This window comes from Agelaius phoeniceus, chromosome 22 (genome assembly GCF_051311805.1).
Source record: "Agelaius phoeniceus isolate bAgePho1 chromosome 22, bAgePho1.hap1, whole genome shotgun sequence".
In the NCBI taxonomy this organism is placed as follows: Eukaryota; Metazoa; Chordata; class Aves; order Passeriformes; family Icteridae; genus Agelaius; species Agelaius phoeniceus.
In genome coordinates this window covers 313,802-332,136 of record NC_135286.1, presented here as the reverse complement: position 1 = coordinate 332,136, position 18,335 = coordinate 313,802, and the positions used below count along the sequence as shown (strand labels likewise).

General features: G+C 63.0%; 2 protein-coding genes across 6 annotated transcripts; one reads left to right on the top strand and one right to left on the bottom strand.

Annotated features, from left to right (window-relative positions):
* Window positions 1-2: 2 nt before the first annotated feature.
* Window positions 3-7,479, bottom strand: CD164L2 (CD164 molecule like 2). Of its 5 annotated transcripts, none has more exons than XM_077189523.1 (6): window positions 5,132-5,350; window positions 3,555-3,659; window positions 2,763-2,840; window positions 2,529-2,594; window positions 1,784-1,949; window positions 3-401 (listed from the first exon to the last, which is right to left on the bottom strand). In XM_077189523.1, exons 1-6 carry the CDS (start codon window positions 5,214-5,216, stop codon window positions 395-397), a joined length of 507 nt encoding a protein of 168 aa, XP_077045638.1. In that variant the 5' UTR covers window positions 5,217-5,350; the 3' UTR covers window positions 3-394. The 5 variants fall into 5 exon arrangements, with proteins under 5 accessions (XP_077045638.1, XP_077045639.1, XP_077045637.1 ...); XM_077189524.1 differs by lacking the exons at window positions 3-401; window positions 5,132-5,350 and adding exons at window positions 582-1,287; window positions 7,270-7,479; XM_077189522.1 differs by lacking the exon at window positions 3-401 and adding an exon at window positions 582-1,287 and having other exon boundaries at window positions 5,132-5,352.
* A 143-nt stretch (window positions 7,480-7,622) lies between these two features.
* GPR3 (G protein-coupled receptor 3) lies at window positions 7,623-9,451 on the top strand. The gene has a single exon (XM_054648324.2). It carries the CDS (start codon window positions 7,623-7,625, stop codon window positions 8,610-8,612), a length of 990 nt encoding a protein of 329 aa, XP_054504299.2. The 3' UTR covers window positions 8,613-9,451.
* Window positions 9,452-18,335: the final 8,884 nt, after the last annotated feature.

Here is an 18,335-nt window from a genome sequence, read left to right as displayed (position 1 = left end):
AATTACAGGAAAATCCTTTATTGGTTTCTGTTCCCCTGTTCCAGCTCGGGCTCTGCCTGGTGTGGGGCTGGGGCCACCAGGGGTCCCCCAGTGCCCCCCATGGCCGTGTCCCCTGGTCCCTGGGTGCCCTGGGCGAATGGCAAGCACAGGGTGGGGGCCCAAGGAGGAATTCAGGGCTGGAGAGGCCCCCCCGGCCCAGCTGCACCCCTGGGAGCAGCCGGGGGGGCCCAGAGCCCCGGAGCACCCCCAGGCACCGTGCGGGGCAGGGGGTGCCTGTCCCGCCCTGGGCTCCTGGCTTTGCATAGTCGTGGCGGGGGGGCTGTGCAGGGGGGACACCAGCGGTGGCCTCTTCACCTGGGGGGGCTGGGGACAGCGACCCCCAGCCTGGAGGAGCTCAGATCCTGGGGGTTGGACAGAGAGGAGGCGTAGCAGGAAAGGTCCTGGGGGCTCCACCCTGGGGTCCCAGCCCCTCACAGCCCCAGGGAGGGGTTTGGGGTGTCCCAGGGCCCACCCACACCAAGAGGGAGGGACGGGGGGTCCCCTGCACCCCCCCAGCCACAGCAACCCCCGGACACAACACAGACACCACCTGGCAGAGTTTAATGGGGGCAGCCCGAGCTACAAGTGTCACCCCACAGCACACGGCACGCAGCCCCCTCCCCAAAACAGCACACAGAAAGAGGGTGGGGGAGAGGGCCCCCCGAGCCCCCCCAGAGCACACAGAGGCACAGCAAAAGCACACAGCAAGGCCCTGGCTCCCCTCCTCTGGCAGGCATGGGGGGATCCGGGCATGGATGGGTGCTCCGGCCAAAATCCTGCAGGGAAAAGCACCCGGGAGCCCACGAGGGGAAGAGGGGACCCCCCGCCCCACGAGCCTCAAGGCTGTGGGGAGGCGGTGGGGCAAGGGGTGCTGAGAGAGGGAGGGGGCTGCTGGGGCCAAACTGGGGCCAAACTGGGGCCAAACTGGGAGCCCTGTGGTTCCTGTGCTGTCAAGGAGGCTCAGGGTGGGGCTGGGGACGCTGGGGACACCTCACTCAGGTGGCAGAAGGGGCTGTATGGGGCTGCCCCCCCGAGGGGCTCCATGCCAGAAAGGGGCTGAGGGGGGACCCCCTTCCTTTCCCTCCCTAACAACCGACAGGAAACAGCAAAACCAGTTGGGAAACACCGTCATGCAAACCAGCAGGGAGGGCCCACGTCCCCCTCTGCCGGGGAGGGCGAGGCAAGGGTGAAGCTCTGGGGGTGGGGGGCACCCCCTCCCCTCTGCCCAGCACCTACTGGTTGTCCTCTCTGGCAGCGTGGAAGGAAAGAGAGAGGGGGCACGGCCCCACATCAGACCCAGCGATCCTGGGGAGTGGGGACAGCACCGAGCCCCCCCAGCAGCTGTGAGGGACACATCTGGGACCTTCCCAGCAGCTCCCAGGGACAGCTCTGGGACCTTCCCAGCCCCAGGCGGGGCTCAGAGCCAGGGCCCAGACAGACAGACAGACAGACAGACAGAGGGGGCAGGACAGCCAGACAAGGGGACAGGCAGGGGGATGTGAGCCCCTCCATCTCCCAAATCATCCCCTGCAGGGTGGGGACAGACTGGCACAAAGAGCCACGGGACACGGGACTGGGGACACGGGACTGAGGACACAGGACAGAGGGGACAGCAGGGACACAGGACACTGGGGACACAGGACTGGGGACACAGGACACTGCCCAGGTGAGCCAGTCCTGGCTGTAGGGGTCCCGGGTCCCCCTCCGTCCCTCCCGGATCCCGGGGAGCACAGGGGGCGCTTACAGCGTTTGGTAGGTGCTGTCCTTGGACTTGATGAACTTGAAGAGGAAGAAGGCCACGGCCTGCAGGCACAGCACCAGCACCATGCCCCCGATGAAGCTGGCCGTGTCGAAGCCGGGCGCGTGGAACTCGGGGCTGCCCGTCAGCGGGGCGCTGCTGGTGGTGGTCCCTGGGGGCCGGGGAAAACAGGGGCTTTGGGGAGCCGTGGGGGCTGCTGGCACCCCCGAGCACAGATGGGAACACCAAAGACAGGGGGTCTGGGGCTGCTCAGAGAGGGATGGCAGCTCCCAGCCTGGGGCTGGGATGTCCCCACCAATCCGGGGCTGTTGGGATGGGCTCAGCCCCTTGCCAGAGCAGCTGGAGCTGCAGGAAAGGAGCCAGCAGCAAGAAGATCCCAGTGGATCAATAATTCAGCAGGCTCCAGGCTCCGGTTTCCTGCTGTGCTCTCCAGTTCCCCCTTACTGGAAGAGGCTCCTGCTCCACTCCCAGCCAGGCTGGAGCTGGCGATTCCCAGCAAGGCCGGGATCAGGGCTTGTTCCAGGAGGGCTGATGGGTGCCATGAGCCACTGCACTGCCCAGTGCAGAGGGGGGACAGGGACAGGGCTGTGACTGGGGACAGCGGGGACATCCCTTGGCCCAACACCGAGTTCAGCTCCGCTCAGCCCTCCCAAAGGAACGTGAGCTAGAGAGGGAAGAGCCCCCAGGACCCCCATCCCACTGCCTCCCACCCCTCCCCAGAGCCACTAACTTGTGGAGTGTGTCACTGGCTCCTTGCTATGGGACCGTGGAGGCTCCTCCGTGTGGGACTTCAGTGCTGGAGAAGGCAGGGACAGAGGGAAGGGGGTAGAAGGGGTGTCAGGGGACATTGCCCCACGCCCCTGCAGCCTGTCCCTGTCCCGGTGGTGGGAGTTCACCCCCATGGCCCTGGCAGCAGCTCTGTCCCAAAGGCCAGAGGGTCTGGGGGCTTTGGGCTCGGGGTTACCTCGGCACAGGGCGCTGCTGTTGTAGAGAGCACAGGTCCCCTGCACTGCTGAGCCTCTCTGCACGCAGCTCCCTGCTCCTGGGGGGAGAGGAGCAGAGTTTGCCTGGCATCCCAAGCAGGGCAGCCAGGGCTGCCCAGGCCCAGGGTTGCCCGGGGCACCTGAGGGGTTGGGATGAGGAGGTTTCATTGCCAGGGTGGGCATCCCCCTGAGGGTCTAGGAGCGGGGGCTCAGAGCTGCACCCGCAGGGCAGAGCCCCAGGCAGGGCCTTGGGAGCAGCTGAGATGGGGAAAGCAGCTGGGCCTGGGCACCCAAGGGTGCTGAGAGCCACCAGCCCCGGGCACTGGGGCGCTGCTGAGAGCCCCTCTCTGCGCCCACCCAGCCGAGCCCCTCACCTGGCCCCTCGGGGGTCCCGAGCCCCTCACCTGGCTCCTCGGGGGTCCCTCAGCCCTCACCTGGCTCCTCGGGGGCCCCGAGCCCCTCACCTGGCCCCTCGGGGGTCCCTCACCCCTCACCTGGCCCCTCGGGGGTCCCTCAGCCCTCACCTGGCTCCTCGGGGGTCCCTCACCCCTCACCTGGCTCCTCGGGGGTCCCTCAGCCCTCACCTGGCTCCTCGGGGGCCCCGAGCCCCTCACCTGGCCCCTCGGGGGTCCCTCACCTGGCCCCTCGGGGGTCCCTCACCTGGCTCCTCGGGGGTCCCTCACCCCTCACCTGGCCCCTCGGGGGTCCCTCAGCCCTCACCTGGCCCCTCGGGGGTCCCTCAGCCCTCACCTGGCCCCTCGGGGGTCCCTCACCTGGCTCCTCGGGGGTCCCGCAGCCCACCCAGACGCAGCCGGTGCCGTTGTGAGAGCGCCCAGCTGTGGTGCACAGCTCGCAGGAGCTCAGCTTGCCACACTCTCCTGCCAAAGCCGGGGAGAGGCCGTGAGGGCAGGGCCAGCACCCACCCTGCGGCCCTGGGGAGGGGGCTGCACCCCGGCCCCACGGAGGGGCAATTCCGATGGTGCAGCAGGAGGGAGGAGGGCACATCCCACAGCACCAAACCCGTCCCCATGGGGTGTTTGTAGCATCCAGCCAGGGGACAGCCACAGCTGCCAGCGCCCACCCAGCTCACACAGGGCTCCCCCATCACCCACAGCGCAGGAAACTCCCCCAGCGCCGGGGTCTGGGATCCTTGGTGGAGGCTGGAATGAGACCAGCAGCAGCTCCGGCCTGGCCGGGGTTACCCGGGCAGTGTCCCCGCTCTGTCCCCGCTCTGCCCGCCCCGGCCGTCCCGCGGGAGCCCCGTTCCCCGCCCGGGGGCGGTGAGTCACCCGCTGCTTGCGGAGCTGCTCTTCCCCCGCTCGCGCTCATCATTAATTTACAGCGCTGGCTGCGGAGGGAGGCTGCGGGAGCCCTGCCCGCGCCGCGTCCCGCGTTTCCCCATCCCGGGAACGAGCCGGGAGCCGCTCCCCACGCTGCGGGTGTTGCAGGCTCGCAGGGCAAACCCTCCTGGCAGGGCTCGCCGGAGGCTGCTGGGGCTGGCGTTCCCCAGGGGCTGGGACGGGCACAGGGCGCCCTGCCGGCAGCGCTTCCCTTTGGAGCCGCCACTGCAGCCCCGCAGCTTTGAGGGCTCCCCAAAAACCCTGCGCGGCTGGGAGAAAAGCCCCTTCCCATCTTTCCTAGGAAAAGCCAAGGGGGCAACTGGCGGCGTAGGGCAGGAAGCGGAGATGCTGCGGCCCCATTGCCATGGCTACGGGAGGGGGTGGGCACGCCGCTGGCCCCCCCTCCAGCATTTGGAGACCTGCCGGGAGCCAATGGGAAAGTAGGACTTTGTTCGCAAGGCTTTAGGCAGGTTTATAATTTATTTTTATCGCGGCAGGCGCAGGAACCGACGCGCGAGCGCAGCGCTGCCAGCTCCCGCTCCTGCCGCCAGGTGTGGGGAGGGAGGGGGCGGCCCGGGGCACCCCCGCTCCCAGGGGGAGCACGCGTGGGACAAGTCAGGGTGGAAACGGCAGCAGCCGGGGGACGGGAGCGGGGGAGCGGAGGGAAGCCCGGGGTTTGTGTAATTAATGCCCGGAGTTGCAGCACCTCGGAAAGGAGGGGACGGCTCCGCTCCCCTCTCCCCACCACGAGATCCCCACAGTTTCTGGGGAGGGGCCTGGGCCCTGCTCGCCGCTCCTCCGCCGCAGCCAGCGCACCCCCCTGGCCCTCGGGGTCCCAGCCCCCGAGCACGGCTGGCAGCGGGGCAGGGCTCCCTCTCCCCCAAACCAAGCTCGGCAGCCGAGTCCCGTGGGGGCGAGAGAACCCCTGGCAAAAACCAACCCCCACAGAAAAGTTCAGCTGCCCCGGCGCTGCGAAGGCCCGAGTGCCCCTCCCGCGCCCCCGGCCGTACCTGCGCGGGTGGGAGCGGGTCCGTGCGCGCAGAGCAGCGCGCACAGGAGCGCGCAGCGCAGCGCCGCGGGGCCCGGCGGGGCCATGGCCCGGCCCGGCTCGGCTCGGCCCGGCTCGGCACGGTCCCGGCGGAGCTGCGCCCGCGGATCTCCCGGGAGAGCGGAGCGGAGCAGATGCGCGCCCGCGGGAGGCGGCCCCGGCGGCGGCGGGGGAGGGGGGGCGGCCCCGCCTCGTCCCGCCCCGCCCCGCCCCGGCGGGCCCGGCCCGGGGCTGGGGGGGCTCTCGCGGGGTGCGTCCCCCCCGTCGCACCCACCGAGCACCCACCGAGCACCCACCGAGCACCCATCGGCCGTGGGAGAGCTGGGGCTGCACGGACTGCACAGGTGTGCCCCTGTACCCCCTGTGCACACCTGTACACCCTGTGCACACCTGTACACCCTGTGCACACCTGCACCCCTGTGCACACCTGTACACCCTGTGCACACCTGTACACACCTGTACACCCTGTACACCCTGTGCACACCTGTACCCCCTGTGCACACCTGTACACACCTGTACACCCTGTACACGCCTGTACACACCTGTACACCCCTGTGCACACCTGCACCCCTGTGCACACCTGTACACACCTGTACCCCCTGTACACACCTTTGCACACCTGTAAACACCTGTACATACCTGTGCACACCTGAACCCCTGTGCACACCTGTACACACCTGTACATACCTGTACAAACCTGTACCCCTGTACACACCTGTACCCCCTATGCACACCTGTACACACCTGTACACACCTGTACCCACCTGTACCCCTATGCACACCTGTGCACACCTGTACACACCTGTACCCCTGTGCAAACCTGTGCACAAGTGAACACAGCTGTACACAGCTGTACACACCTGCACACACCTGTACACATGTGTACACACCTGTACACTGCACACACCGTGTACACCGCACACACCGCACACCTGCACGTTCTGCCCGCCCTGTACACACCTGCCCGCTCCGTGTGCCTGCAGCCGGCCCGTGCCCAGCGCCCCGCACTCCCCGCACTCCCTGCCCGCTCCAGGGCCGTGCCCGGGACACTCCGGTCCCTGCCCGGGCTCCGAGGGGTCCCAGCAGAGCCGTAGCCCGGCCCGGGCTCTCCGGGACCCCCTCTCTCCTCGCCGGCTTCGAGGAACCGGCGCGGGGGAAGAGCCTGGAGGAGCGCAGCCCTGTCCTTCCTCCTCTCCTCCTCCTCCTCTCCGGGGGCAGAGCTCCCCGCAGCCCCTCCCGCAGCCCCCCCGGCCGGGCATTCCCGCTCCTCCGGGCCCTGAATTATTCAGCCCGGCTGTGGGAACGTCCCACGGGGACGCACCGGGAGGGGAGGGCGCAGCGCAGCCCCGGCCGTGCGGGGGCAGGACGGGACCCATCCTCGACCACCCCGCACCTCCTGCTCCGGGCCGCCCCCTCCAGCGGAGCCCCCAAACCTCCGCATTGCGGGGAGAGCGCCGAGGCCGCCCCGTGCCCCGTTCCCTCCTGGCAGGACGGTGGTGACCCGGGCTTGGGGGGTCCCTCTGGGGTCCCTCTGGGTTCGGGGGTCCCTTTGGGTTCGTGAGTCCCTCTGGGCTCGGGGGTCCCTCGGGCTCGGGGGCGGCGCGGGCGGGGGCGGGCGCGGGGCTGGGGGGGGCGGTTGTTGCTGTTTTTTATGAATGAGCGGCGATTACTATGCGGCGCGCGCGCTCCCGCGCTGCCCGCGCGGGCGCTGATTGGCTCCGGTGCGGCATTGACGTCACGGCGGGGCCGGGGGGCCGTGAGTCACCCGCGCCGGGCCCCCCCGGCCCCCGGTCGGTCCGGTCGCTATAACTCGGCGGCGCCCATGGCACCGGGGCAGCCCCGCGCAGCCCCGGCAGGTGAGTGCCCGGCCCCGGCGGCACCGGCGGCACCGGCGGCCCCGGCGGAGGGGGAGCCCGCTCTGGCGGAGCGCCGTGCTACGGGGAGGGTGGCGAGGGGCGGCCGTGCCCCCCAGCCCGTCCAGGCGCTGCGCTGCCGGCCCGGGGAGGGGTAGACCCCAGGGTAAGGAGGGACGCCATGGTGGGCACGGGAGGGGGTCTGCTCCCGCGGGGTGATGAGCGGGGGCAGGGGCACCCCCTTTACCTGCTGCCGGGGATCCCCTCACTTCCGTGTTTTCCACTGCCAGTCCTGCTCCCCTGGATTTACCCATCAAAATCAGGCAGTGCCCAACCCCCAGCAGCTAAGGCAGGCAGGAGCAGGGGTGGTGTGTGTGTGTGTGTGTGTGTGTGTGTGTGTGTTCCCTTCCCTTAATTCACCTATTTATTTTAAAACTAAACCATCTCATCCAGAAAAATCCCCTCGGAGCAAGCAGCGAGCACACTCTCAACCTCCACTGCTCTGCCCACCCTCCTGAGGACAACTTTTGGGGGCAGGCAGTACTGTCCCATCAGGGGCAGCTTGTGGACAGCTGCTCTTGCAGGCCAGCCTCTGCCACCATGATGGAGAAAGGGCCCCCCAACTCCAGCGAAGGCCAGCAAGGCTGGTTCTCAGCCAGGAATGGCAGCGGCAGCTCCTTGGACCTGGAGTCTGTGGTGCAGCCCCTCGCCTTGAACCCGTGGGATGTTGTCCTCTGCATCTCGGGGACCATCATCTCCTGTGAGAACGCCATCGTGGTCGTGGTCATCTTCTACACCCCGGCCTTCCGCGCCCCCATGTTCCTCCTGATCGGCAGCTTGGCCACCGCCGACCTCCTGGCGGGCGTGGGGCTGATCCTGCACTTTGCCTTCGTGTACTTCATCCCATCAGAGGCCGTCAGCCTCCTCACCGTGGGGCTGCTGGTCGGCTCCTTCACGGCCAGCGTCTGCAGCCTGCTGGCCATCACCATCGACCGCTACTTGTCCCTCTACAACGCCCTCACCTACTACTCGGAGAGGACGGTCACCAGGACTTACATCATGCTGATGCTCACCTGGGGAGCCTCCATCTGCCACGGGCTGCTGCCCGTCCTGGGCTGGAACTGCCTGGCGGAGCCGCCGGCCTGCAGCGTGGTCAGGCCGCTGACCAAGAGCCACCTGGTGCTGCTCTCGGCCTCCCTGCTGGCGGTGCTGGCGGCGATGCTCCAGCTGTACGTGCAGATCTGCCGGATCGTGTGCCGGCACGCCCACCAGATCGCCGTGCAGAGGCACTTCTTGGCCAGCTCCCACTACGGCACCAGCACGCGCAAGGGCATCGCCACGCCGGCCGTCATCCTGGGCACGCTGGCGTCCTGCTGGCTGCCCTTTGCCATCTACGGGCTGCTGGGGGACTGCAGCTCCCCGGCGCTCTACACCTACGCCACGCTGCTCCCCGCCACCTACAACTCCCTGCTGAACCCCGTCATCTACGCCTTCAGGAACCGCGAGATCCAGAAGGTGCTGTGGGCCGTGTGCTGTGGCTGCGTCTCCCCCTCGCCGCCCTTCCGCTCCCGCTCCCCCAGCGACGTCTGACCCCCCATCCCTCACTCACCTTCACTCCACTGCAGCCACAGGGGGATTTGCTCTCATGCCCCCTTTTCATGCAGGAGCTCTTGGAAACAAGCAGCTCTTCCCAGCCTCGTCCTTTTTGGGCACAACCCCTTCTTCTCCTCTATTTTTCCACTTTTTGAATAGAGAGAAAGACGTATTTTTTATCCATAATATAATCTATATTTATGTGTGAGAGAGAGGGGGCTGATCCTCATATTTTCTTTAAAACTATTTATGATGCTTTATTTTTTTAAGGGTGGGGAAACGCCAGGAATGTTCACCCCCCTCTTGTTTTTTTTACAGCCTTGTTATTTACCTCAGATAGTCAGAATATATTTTATACATTTGGGGAAGGGGAGGAGAGACTCGTTGCCAGAGGAGGAGGGACTCAACCCCCTCCCCCCCTTCTCCAGCCGCCCATTTATTTATTTATCGGTATTTGAATTATTATTTAATTTGATTTCCATGCCTCCCTCCCGCACCCAGTGCTGGGCCCTGCTGCCCTCTAGTGCTCGCTGCCTTCAGGAGGGGGGGCTGCCCGAGCCTCTGCACCCCCAAACCCACAAGTTTTGGGGTCTCCTGTGTGCTGCCACCCCCCTCACGGCACCCAGGGCTCCCCCTGCCAAAGCCTTTCTTTGCACTGGGGTTGGATTTGCACATTCCTGGGGAGATGGATGTGAAGGGCCCCTCGTGAAGGGGACCCCTGGGGATGGGGACCCCTCGGGATGGGGACCCCTCTGGATGGGGACCCTCGGTGGGTCAGGGTGGGGGGGCTGCTTCTTGTTTACAACTCTGGTAGGGGAATAAATTAATTTGTGGTATGAGGTGCGGCTGTTTGATGCTGGGGAGGGGGTGGGACGGTGTTTCCCGAGGGGGCAGAGCAGGGGGAGGTTCCCGAGTGCCACCAGGGCCATCCCTGCTCCGTTTCCCTGCTCCCGGATGAGAGATGCCGAGTGACAGCGCCTCCCGCACCCATCACATCCTGTTAGCAGGAGCTGGCCCGGGGGGAGCAGCACGGAGGCCCCCGACCATCCTCATCCTCACAGCCCCAGCAGGCACAGGGGCTGCATCCGGCTCTGCTGGTGACATCTGACACGTCCCCCACCCGGGGATGGCAGGGACTCATTCACGGCTTCCATCCGAGGGGTGCAACCTGGGCCCTGCATCCAGCGGGAACGGCGCCTCTGCCTGCAGCTCTGCCTCCAGCTCTGCTCGCAGTCCCTCTCCTGGTGAAGGGGGCACGGGGGCCGTGCCCAGCACCCCTCGCTGAGATCCCCAGAGTCGCTGCTCACAGGGGATCCGAGCACCCCCCCGGCGGCCCCAGCTGCCTGCCGGCGGCAGGGAGGGCGGGTTAATGATGGCAGAGCTAATTAGGGCAGCTCGGCCCCTCGGGTCCCGCCCTGCGCGCCCCCCGAGCCGCCCCGGCCGGGCCAGCGGGGCTCTCACGGGAATTTGCGCATCTCAGATGCGCTGGGATGCGGCGGAACCCGGGGCCGGGCGCGGCCGGGGCCGGGGGTGTCTGCGCCCCCCAGGCTCTGCTTCACCTTGGCTGGGGACCTGCGGCTGTTTATCGCAAAGGAAATGCAGATTTCCCTGAGCGCTGGCAGGGGCTGTGCCAGCCAGTGATGCGGGGAGGTGGGGCTGAATGGGGGGCCGAGGGCCCCGCAGATTGTCCCCCGCTCTCCCAGGGCTGGGCTCAGGCTGGGGATGGGGAATTTCGGGCTCCCCCTGTCCCCAGTGAGGTTAAGCCAGAGGGTGGAGCTGTTCATTCTACCCCAGGGCCCCGCTGAGATCCCTCAGGAGATGAATCCCGAGCCTACCTCCCCCAGCAGAGAAAAATCCTGCAATTCCCAGCTCTGCTGTGCTCAGGGGCAGTTTTTACCTGGTGATTCTTATATCAACATCACATGGCAGCTGAAACTGCTTTTCTCTCCCTCGTGCCTCCCCTGCTGATGTCTTCAGAGGGAGCTTCCTCATGGTGTGCAAGCCCATCCAGTTCCTCCCACTGCCTGGGCTCCCTGTCACTTCCCCTGGGGACAGGGTGACACACCAGAGTGTGCAAGGCACAGAGGCAGCACCATTCAGGTGTGCTGGAAGCCCTGCTCAGGCTCCCACCCAGCACAGCCCGTGCTGGGGGGCCCAGGGCTGCAGCCCCCCCATTCCAGCTCCTGGCAGGGCTGTGCTGAGCTTCCCAGGCTGCTGGGGGCAGGCAGAGGGCTCAGGAGCTGTGGTGACAACGTGGCACCAGAAGCCATCACAGCTCAGGCCAAGGCGCTTCCCCAGCACCAGAAACTCGGGAGCTGAGCCCCCACTGAATCCTTGAATGTCACCCCCAGCCCATCCCCTGCTGCCAGCACGGGGTCATTGCCCAGCTCCGTGCGCCCCTTCCCGGGGCAGGGAGGCACCTTTGGCTCCCGCCTGTGCCCGTTCCCTGCTCCAGGAGGGCTGGGGGAGCCCTGGCCCTGCTGGTCGCTCTCCAGCCAGCCCAGAGCCATTCCTGGCTGCTCCAGGCCTTTGGGGGAGGATGGAGCAGGTGGGGACACACAGCAGGGCCCAGCCTGCTCCCTTTTGTGTGGAGAAAGATGCAGAAAGTGAAGCTATAAAAAAGAGTCAAATCCATCCAAGAAGGTGCCAGAGTGCTGAGCAGCCACCCCCACGCCAGGGACGTGCAGGAGAGGCTCGGGAGGGACCAACAGCCCAACTGTGGGGTTAAAATATGAGCTAAGAGAGGTGGGCATGGCCTCACCCCAGCTGTGCTCGCACATCTGGCAGGGCCAGCCCTTCCCAGGCTCCCAGCAGATGCTGCAGGCACAGGCAGCTCCTGTCTCCAAGGCCTGGCTGTGCTGCAGGGCAGGCAGGGGGGTGGGCTGGGGTTCTCTCCCCTCTCTGCTGGCAGCAGTGGGGCCCAGATCTGGCTCCAAGCACTTGCCCTTGGCCACCGTGCAGGTGAGAGAGCTGACAGCACCCACAGCAGAGCCAGGGCTGGTCCCAAACCACCCTGCTCCAGCCCTGGTGCCAAAACCTCCGGGGTTTTGCCAGATGGGGGAGGGAAGGAGGCTGCTGCTACTGCAAAACCTCCCTCTGGCACCCTGAACCCCAAGTGCCCTGCCTGGGGTGCCCTGCCCTTCCCAAACCCCACCCCAGGGCTGGGTCTGTGCTCTCAGTGCTTTACTGAGTGCCCACGATGGGACCATGAGTCCTGAGGTGCCTCCTCCTGCACCACCCTGGGACCGCCGGGCCATGGGGAGGGCTGGCAGCTCCAGTTATGGGCCTGGGTTACATTTAAATGAGAAACCTCAGCCCTAGCTTGGGGGATTTTGTTTCCTTGGAAGCGGCAGCAGGCAGGAAATGAAGAAAACACGGCCCTGCTGTAAGTGTTTTACCAAATGCCGGAGGCAGCGGGAGGCACTTCCCAGCACAGCCCGGCCTCGAGCATCATCCCCGGCCACCACCACCACAGCCACGGCTCTGGGGCATCCATGGTGCTTCCCGGGGAGGGAGGCCTGTCTGAAAGGGCTCTGCTTGGTGGGAGACAGCAGAGCTCAAGGAGAGGGGCTCAGCAGCCTCCCATTTTATCCCTGCTGCCTCGTGCCACGAGCCCACGGCCATGCAGGGACCGGGGCCAGCAGGACCCTCTGCTCTCCACAGAAAGCCCCCAGAGGACCAGGCTTCCATGCTGGCTCAGGGCTGGGGCTTTGTCTAACTGGATGGGCAGAGTAATTCAGCCCTGGCCACCTCCCCAGTCCTGCCTTAAGCCCTGGCCATGGCGGCGCTGGCCTTTGCAGAGCGGCTGAGCCCGGCGCAGAGCTGCTGCCCTGCCAGACTGCAGAAACTTGAGCTCCAAATAACATAATTCCTCTGGCACCCCGTGGTTATTTGTGAGCTGCTGTGAGCAGATGGAAGAGTTACAGATAAAGCCATCCGCAGCACGGGAGCCGATTGCCTTCCCCACACACCCGCGTAGGCAACGGCAAAGGCAGGGAGGAGGAGAGAAAAACCCACCAGGCAGCGGGAGCGCCAGAGAGGAGTCAGCCATTTCTGAGGGGCTGAGCTGCCATCTCAGCACACCTACGTGCGAGGAACGGGGACTCTCTGCTGGCACCGGGCCCTCCCAGGATGCTGGGAGAGGGGAGCGCTCTCCCACCGCCCGTGGCCGCCTGGGCAGGGACGGCAGCGCCAGTCGGGGGTGACATTGGCACGGCGGAGCTGCCACACACGGGGAGAGCAGGCTGCTAACGCTGATCCGAGCTGGCAGCGCCTGCACTCGCCTCGGTCCCAGAGGGGGAATTAAGGGAGAGAAGCTGACGTCAGTGGTGGAAAGGACACACAGCCCACTCGTCCAAGGCAGCCGGCAGCATCTTCTGGGTGTTGCTAACACCACCTTGAAGGAGAAAATTAAATAGGTCTTTGGAGACGGGGGCTCCTGTGAAGGCGCAGCCTGGCCAGCTGTGATCCTGTGCCGAGTCATGTGGAAGAGACAGACGGGCACGGAGAGGGATCAAAGGCCGGGCCCGAGCTGGGTGTGCCAGGGCTGCGGAGCTGCGGAGCCGCTGCCCCAGCTGCGGCAGCAAAGCGCTGCTCACGGGCAGGGCTGGGGCTCGCACAATCGATCACTGCCAGCCTTCTCCTCCCTGCACCCGCCAAACCCCAGCCTCCAGGAGCTTCCCCGCTCCGTGCAGGGTGGAAGGACAGGGCAGATCTGGAGCTAAGATCTCCCTGTTGTTTAGGGGGTTAAACCAGCACAAAACTCACCAACACCCGACTTCCAAGGGCTGTCACTCCGAAAGCACAAAGCTAGGTGTTGTCCTGAACCCCGGAAAGGCAAAGGCACCACCTGGGCACAGCCGCGCCCAGCCTAAGGCAGCCAGGAGCTCCAGTTGCTCCTCCCTGGCTCCAGCTGGAGCCAAGGGCTGGGACAGGCAGCTCGAGGGAGCGTGGAAGCCCCAGAGCTCCCTCCTTCCCCTGCCCTCTGCGCCCCTGCACGACTAAAGGCCTTGCTTGTTCAGGAGCTGGCAAGGCCAATTAATCTAATGAGGTTTTGCAGCCAGGGACCATTGTCAGCCAAGAAAGGCACAGCGCTGCGGAGCGAGGCACCGGTGTCTCCTAAAGCCAAGGGAATTTGGCAGAGCACAGCCCGCGGTAAAAGCAGGGATGAGGAGCAGCAGGGACAGAGCCTTTTGTTGCTTTTCACCAAGCAGCGAGAAAACAGAGCCCCACGGAGCGAGGCCAGACGAGGCACCTGAGCTCGGGGCCAGCAGCCACCACTGCCAGGCACATTCGCTGCACGAGGGAGCTGGAGCTGTGAAATGGAGGCAAAAAGCTGCTGCAGCCCCTTCCCAGCCCAGCTGCAGCCACTCTGCTCTGCAAGATGGAGCCCGGGTTCATTTCCTATGGCAGGGAGGGCTGGAGGGAGGCTGGAGGCTGCTCCTGGTGGGGCTTCCTTGGCGCTGTGACCTCAAATTGCCACTGGTAATAGCCCTCAGCCCACCCCGGCGTGGAAAAGGTGTCTGTGCCGAGGTGTTTGTCTGGGCAGGAGGCATTTGGCACCTCCACGGACTCTGGGCTTCCCAAGGGACGCCCTGGTGGCCGCACGGAGGGCACAAGGACAGGCACGACTGGCTCGGGTGGCCCCGCACCTCCCACGCTCCCAGGAATGAGCTGGGTTTGCCCAGAGCAGCTGGGGCTGCCCCTGGATCCCTGGCAGTGCCCAAGGCCAGGCTGGATGGGCTTGGAGCAGCCTGGGACAGTGGAGGGTGTCCCTGCCCCCGGAATGAGAGGAGCTTTCAGGTCCCTTCCAGCCCAAACCTTCCCAAGTCACACAAAGCCACAGCAGCCCCTGTGCCAGGCCCAGCTCACACCCCCACAGTAACACACACAGGCACCGAGTGGATAGAAAGATTTTATCAAGTTTTTAAAAAGAATCAAAAAAATGATTACTTTTTTTTTTATACACGTACATTACAAAATATTTGCAGTTGGGATCTTCATCCAGGGGTTACCGAGCTGATTATTAAAAACAACAAAACAAAGCAGCAGGAAATCTGGCTTATACAGCAACTGACAGGGAAAAGCACAGACATTACATGGGAATACGGAAGGCAGAGTCTGCACTGGGATGTGCAAGGATGGGCAGGGGCAGGCTCTGATCCCCCACACCCACTGCTCCCTGCAGAGTCCGGCCATCAGTGTTTGTTTTGCAGGGGTAAAAAAAAAAACAACCTGACAAATCTACAGTATTTTTCTCACATGTTTGGGGTTTTCCGTCCTTTTTTCTTCTTTCTAAGCAGAGTTTCACTGCTGAAACTCCTTTGGTCTGAAGTGAGGAACCCCTTGCACCCTGAGAGTATCCATCAAACGTCGCCCTTCCACCCCCAGCCTGGCTGGGTCCAGGCAGGGCTCTTCCCATCCCTCCTCTCCCACCTTATCTCCTGCTCAGCAATAAACCCCTAAGATATAAGTGGAATAATTACTCTTATAAATATATTTATATCATGTAGGAAAATAAGGCACTTCAGGAGGGGTTACAGCTTGTCTAATTCTATGACATTCTAATCAGGAAGAAAAATGGGTTAGTTTCTGAAGTGAATTAAAATGAATGTTAATACAGTAATAAAAACATCGGATCCACTTCCACTTCAAGGCTTTGTTTAAAAAGGAAGAGAAGAAAGCACCCCCGAAATCCAACAGCAGTGAAACCTGACCCGGGGCAGCTGCATCTGCCCTGCCAGGCAGCTCCGTCCCAGAGCCCCTCCAGGGCAGGAAGTTCCAAAAGAAACACGTTAAATAAGTTCACGTTCTGAAAAAAAAAAAAAAAAAATAAAATCCAATGTCCCCTTTCCCTGAAATGACACTTGCAGGACTCCTCAGCCCCTGGGAGCTCCGGGAGCCCCTGGCCGGCGCTGTGGCTCTGGTAAGGGAGGAGAAGCAGTGAAGGTCACCGGGCCGAGCCCGGGAGCCGCGAGTGGCGGGGCAGAGGCTGCCGGGAGCAGCAGCCGAGCACTGCGGGCGAGGACACCGCCAGAATGGTTAACCAGGCAAGGCAGGCAAGGGAGGGAGGGCGGCAGAGCCTGCCCGGACCCGCAGCACGGGCGAAATGGCTGCGAGGGGCAGCAGGAGCGCAGATCGTGCCCTGGGCTTTGGGAAATGCCTGAGGGCCGCCCCAGCCCCACCAAAGGGGAGGAAGGAGTAAGAGTCCCCAGCAGGAGGGCAAAGGTGGCAGGGCAGCCCCGGGCTTCCAGCGCAGCTGCTCTGTATTGCAAAGGTTGGTTTTGGCACCTCTCCTCCTCCCCTGCTGCTTTCAAAAACACTGAGCTCACTTGGTGGCCCAGAGCTCTGCGATTTTGCAAGGACACTCAGAGATGGTCCCTCTCTGGAGCAGCTGTTTCTCAGGGATCCCCACATAGGCTAAGGCAATCAAAGATTTAGGAAAAAAAAAGGGAAGGAATCAAAGGAGATTTAAAAAACACTCCAACACCCAACCTCCCCTACCCGTCCATAACCCTTCTGTTTAGGATCCTGCAGTTCTGATGCCTGCCCTGGGATGGGATTTGGGAGCAGAGGGTGTTTCCAGCAGGCTTGCAGGGACAAGGCAGTGTCCCTCCCGCTGCCTGGAGGCCAGAGGAGCCACCTCCAGCCGTGCCCACACAGCAGCATCCTTGTTGTGCAATAGGCAGAGCGAGGGACGTGTCCCAGGCCCCAGGCACGGCCCTGCCTGACACACCATCATGGGGCTCGGGGAATATGGCACTTCTGCTATTTCAGGCGGCAGGAAGACTCGCTCCCCTTTCCCAACAAGGGCTAAGTCTAGTTAATGCAGTCTCAGATTGAGCCAGGTTTGGCATTTGCGGGCTCCGCGCCTCCCTGTGTGATCCTGCTGTCAGCCCAGCTTAGCTCAGGGCCCGTTTTTGCTGGGAACTCGTCTCTCAGAGCAGCCAGAGGAGGATGCTCACAGAAAGAGCAGCAGAACCAGGCAGTGCCTCCTCTCTCATCCCCTCACCCAGCTTGCAGAGACCATCCCTTTGCATTTCCAAGCCTCTCCACTGCACTGCACTCCAGGGGTTTGCTCCCTCTCCAGAACCTGGCACTAGTGCTGCCCAGGTGCTCCCTGGCTGCAGACAAACCCGAAGGTGCTGCCATCCAGGGAGCCTCTGGGGCCTCACTGGCTCCCAGCTGGGTCTGCACCCCTGAGCCCATCCTCAACACACACACACACACACAGGGAATCAGTAAGAACTCATGGCACAAGCTGAAGCCATCAATCAACTCCCAAGCAGGATTTCCAGCCAGCCTCGGGCAGAGCCCAGCGTTCCAGGTATCAGCAACATCATTAAAGGAGGCGAGGCAGGGAAGAGAGACAGGCACAGGCTGGTGAAATACTTTAGGAAAGGCAAAAAGATGGGAGAGTTGGTCTTAGTGGGACACACATCCCACAACAGCTGGACCCATAACCTCAAAAAGGCTTTGGAATTGCTTTTTGCATGACCCTTACTGAGTCATGTCCAAATTAAAATACACATCAGGGGTATCTGGGTTAGATTTCCAAGATATGCTCATATTCTATGTAAGGTAACATAAAACAGCAATAAAACCGAGGTCAGCTAGTTCAAATTCCCCATTTTCCCCTGCCAGTACTGGATCTATAGTGAGCAGTCTGGGAATTAATTCACAGGGTTAGTGAGGAGAAAAAACGTTCTCTTAAAATTAACTAATGAATTATAATAACAAAATTAGGGTAGGTTAGGTCTGATGTAACTGATGGGCAACTCGGTTCACACACACAATGTTTTTAGGCACACAAACTCCCCTCCCTAGGGGGAAGGGAGAAGAAGCAAAGGCAATACCAGCATTTAAGTCCCTGTGTTAACAGTACGGTCACCCCGCTAAAAAAAGCACCTCTCAAACTGCCCTGGCAGGCCAAGGACCACCACAGTGCCTGGTGCTCAGAGAGCCCCTCCCCACCCCATCTCCCTGTCTTAGGCACTGGATTTGGAATTTTAGAACACAATCTCAGCATGAATTGGAGAAAATCAGCCCGGCGAGGTCTGGCCACCGCTCGGAGCTGACCACAGATGTGTCTCAGAGGGGCAGTGGCTCTGCTTTCCGAAGAGTGGGAAGCTGAACAAGCATCCTGCCCTGGTTTTACATCCCTCTGTGCAAGTCTCCTCTTGGCAAAGCAGTCCAGGAGATTTGAGGAAGGTAAAGGCAGCTTCTAAAATAAAAAAAGTCTCTCCTTACACTGCACCCAAGGCACTCAGCACCCTTGGAGCTGGGAAATGCACCCCACACAGGGTGATCTGGAATTAATACTCAGGGGTCAGGGGGGAAGGAATTGTGCACTATTGCCAAAAACCTGATTATGTGACAGTGGGATGCAGCAGAGAACTGACATTTAAAGCCCATTTTCTTGCAGCACTACCAGTATTCACTGGCAAGGAAGAGCCATCAGATCAACTGTCTGCTGTTGCACTGAGAAAACCAGCTGAAAATGTCCTTCATCCAAAAGGCCACATGGCCACAACAGGATCATCCATCTTTACTTTAAAAATCCCTCAGGATGGAGGGTTTATATGTGCTCTGCCTGGTGGCATCAAAAATCTGGAGGTTTAGCTCTCTTTTAAATAAGCAACCGTTACACCCCCTCCAGCTAAATCCCAGCGCCGCATCCTCGGTGTCCGTGAGGAGACCTTTTGGAAAGGCAGAGCACGG

What these genes read in the sequence shown, in the direction of transcription:
- CD164L2 (XM_077189522.1), bottom strand. Translation starts at nt 5,216, where the DNA reads ATGGCCCCGCCGGGCCCCGCGGCGCTGCGCTGCGCGCTCCTGTGCGCG. An exon ending in CGGGACCCCCGAGGAGCCAG is followed by an intron (nt 2,841 to 3,554) that starts GTGAGGGACCCC and finishes CTCTCCCCCCAG; the next exon opens with GAGCAGGGAGCTGCGTGCAG. An exon ending in CAGCAGCGCCCTGTGCCGAG is followed by an intron (nt 2,595 to 2,762) that starts GTAACCCCGAGC and finishes TGCCTTCTCCAG; the next exon opens with CACTGAAGTCCCACACGGAG.
- GPR3 (XM_054648324.2), top strand. Translation starts at nt 7,623, where the DNA reads ATGATGGAGAAAGGGCCCCCCAACTCCAGCGAAGGCCAGCAAGGCTGG.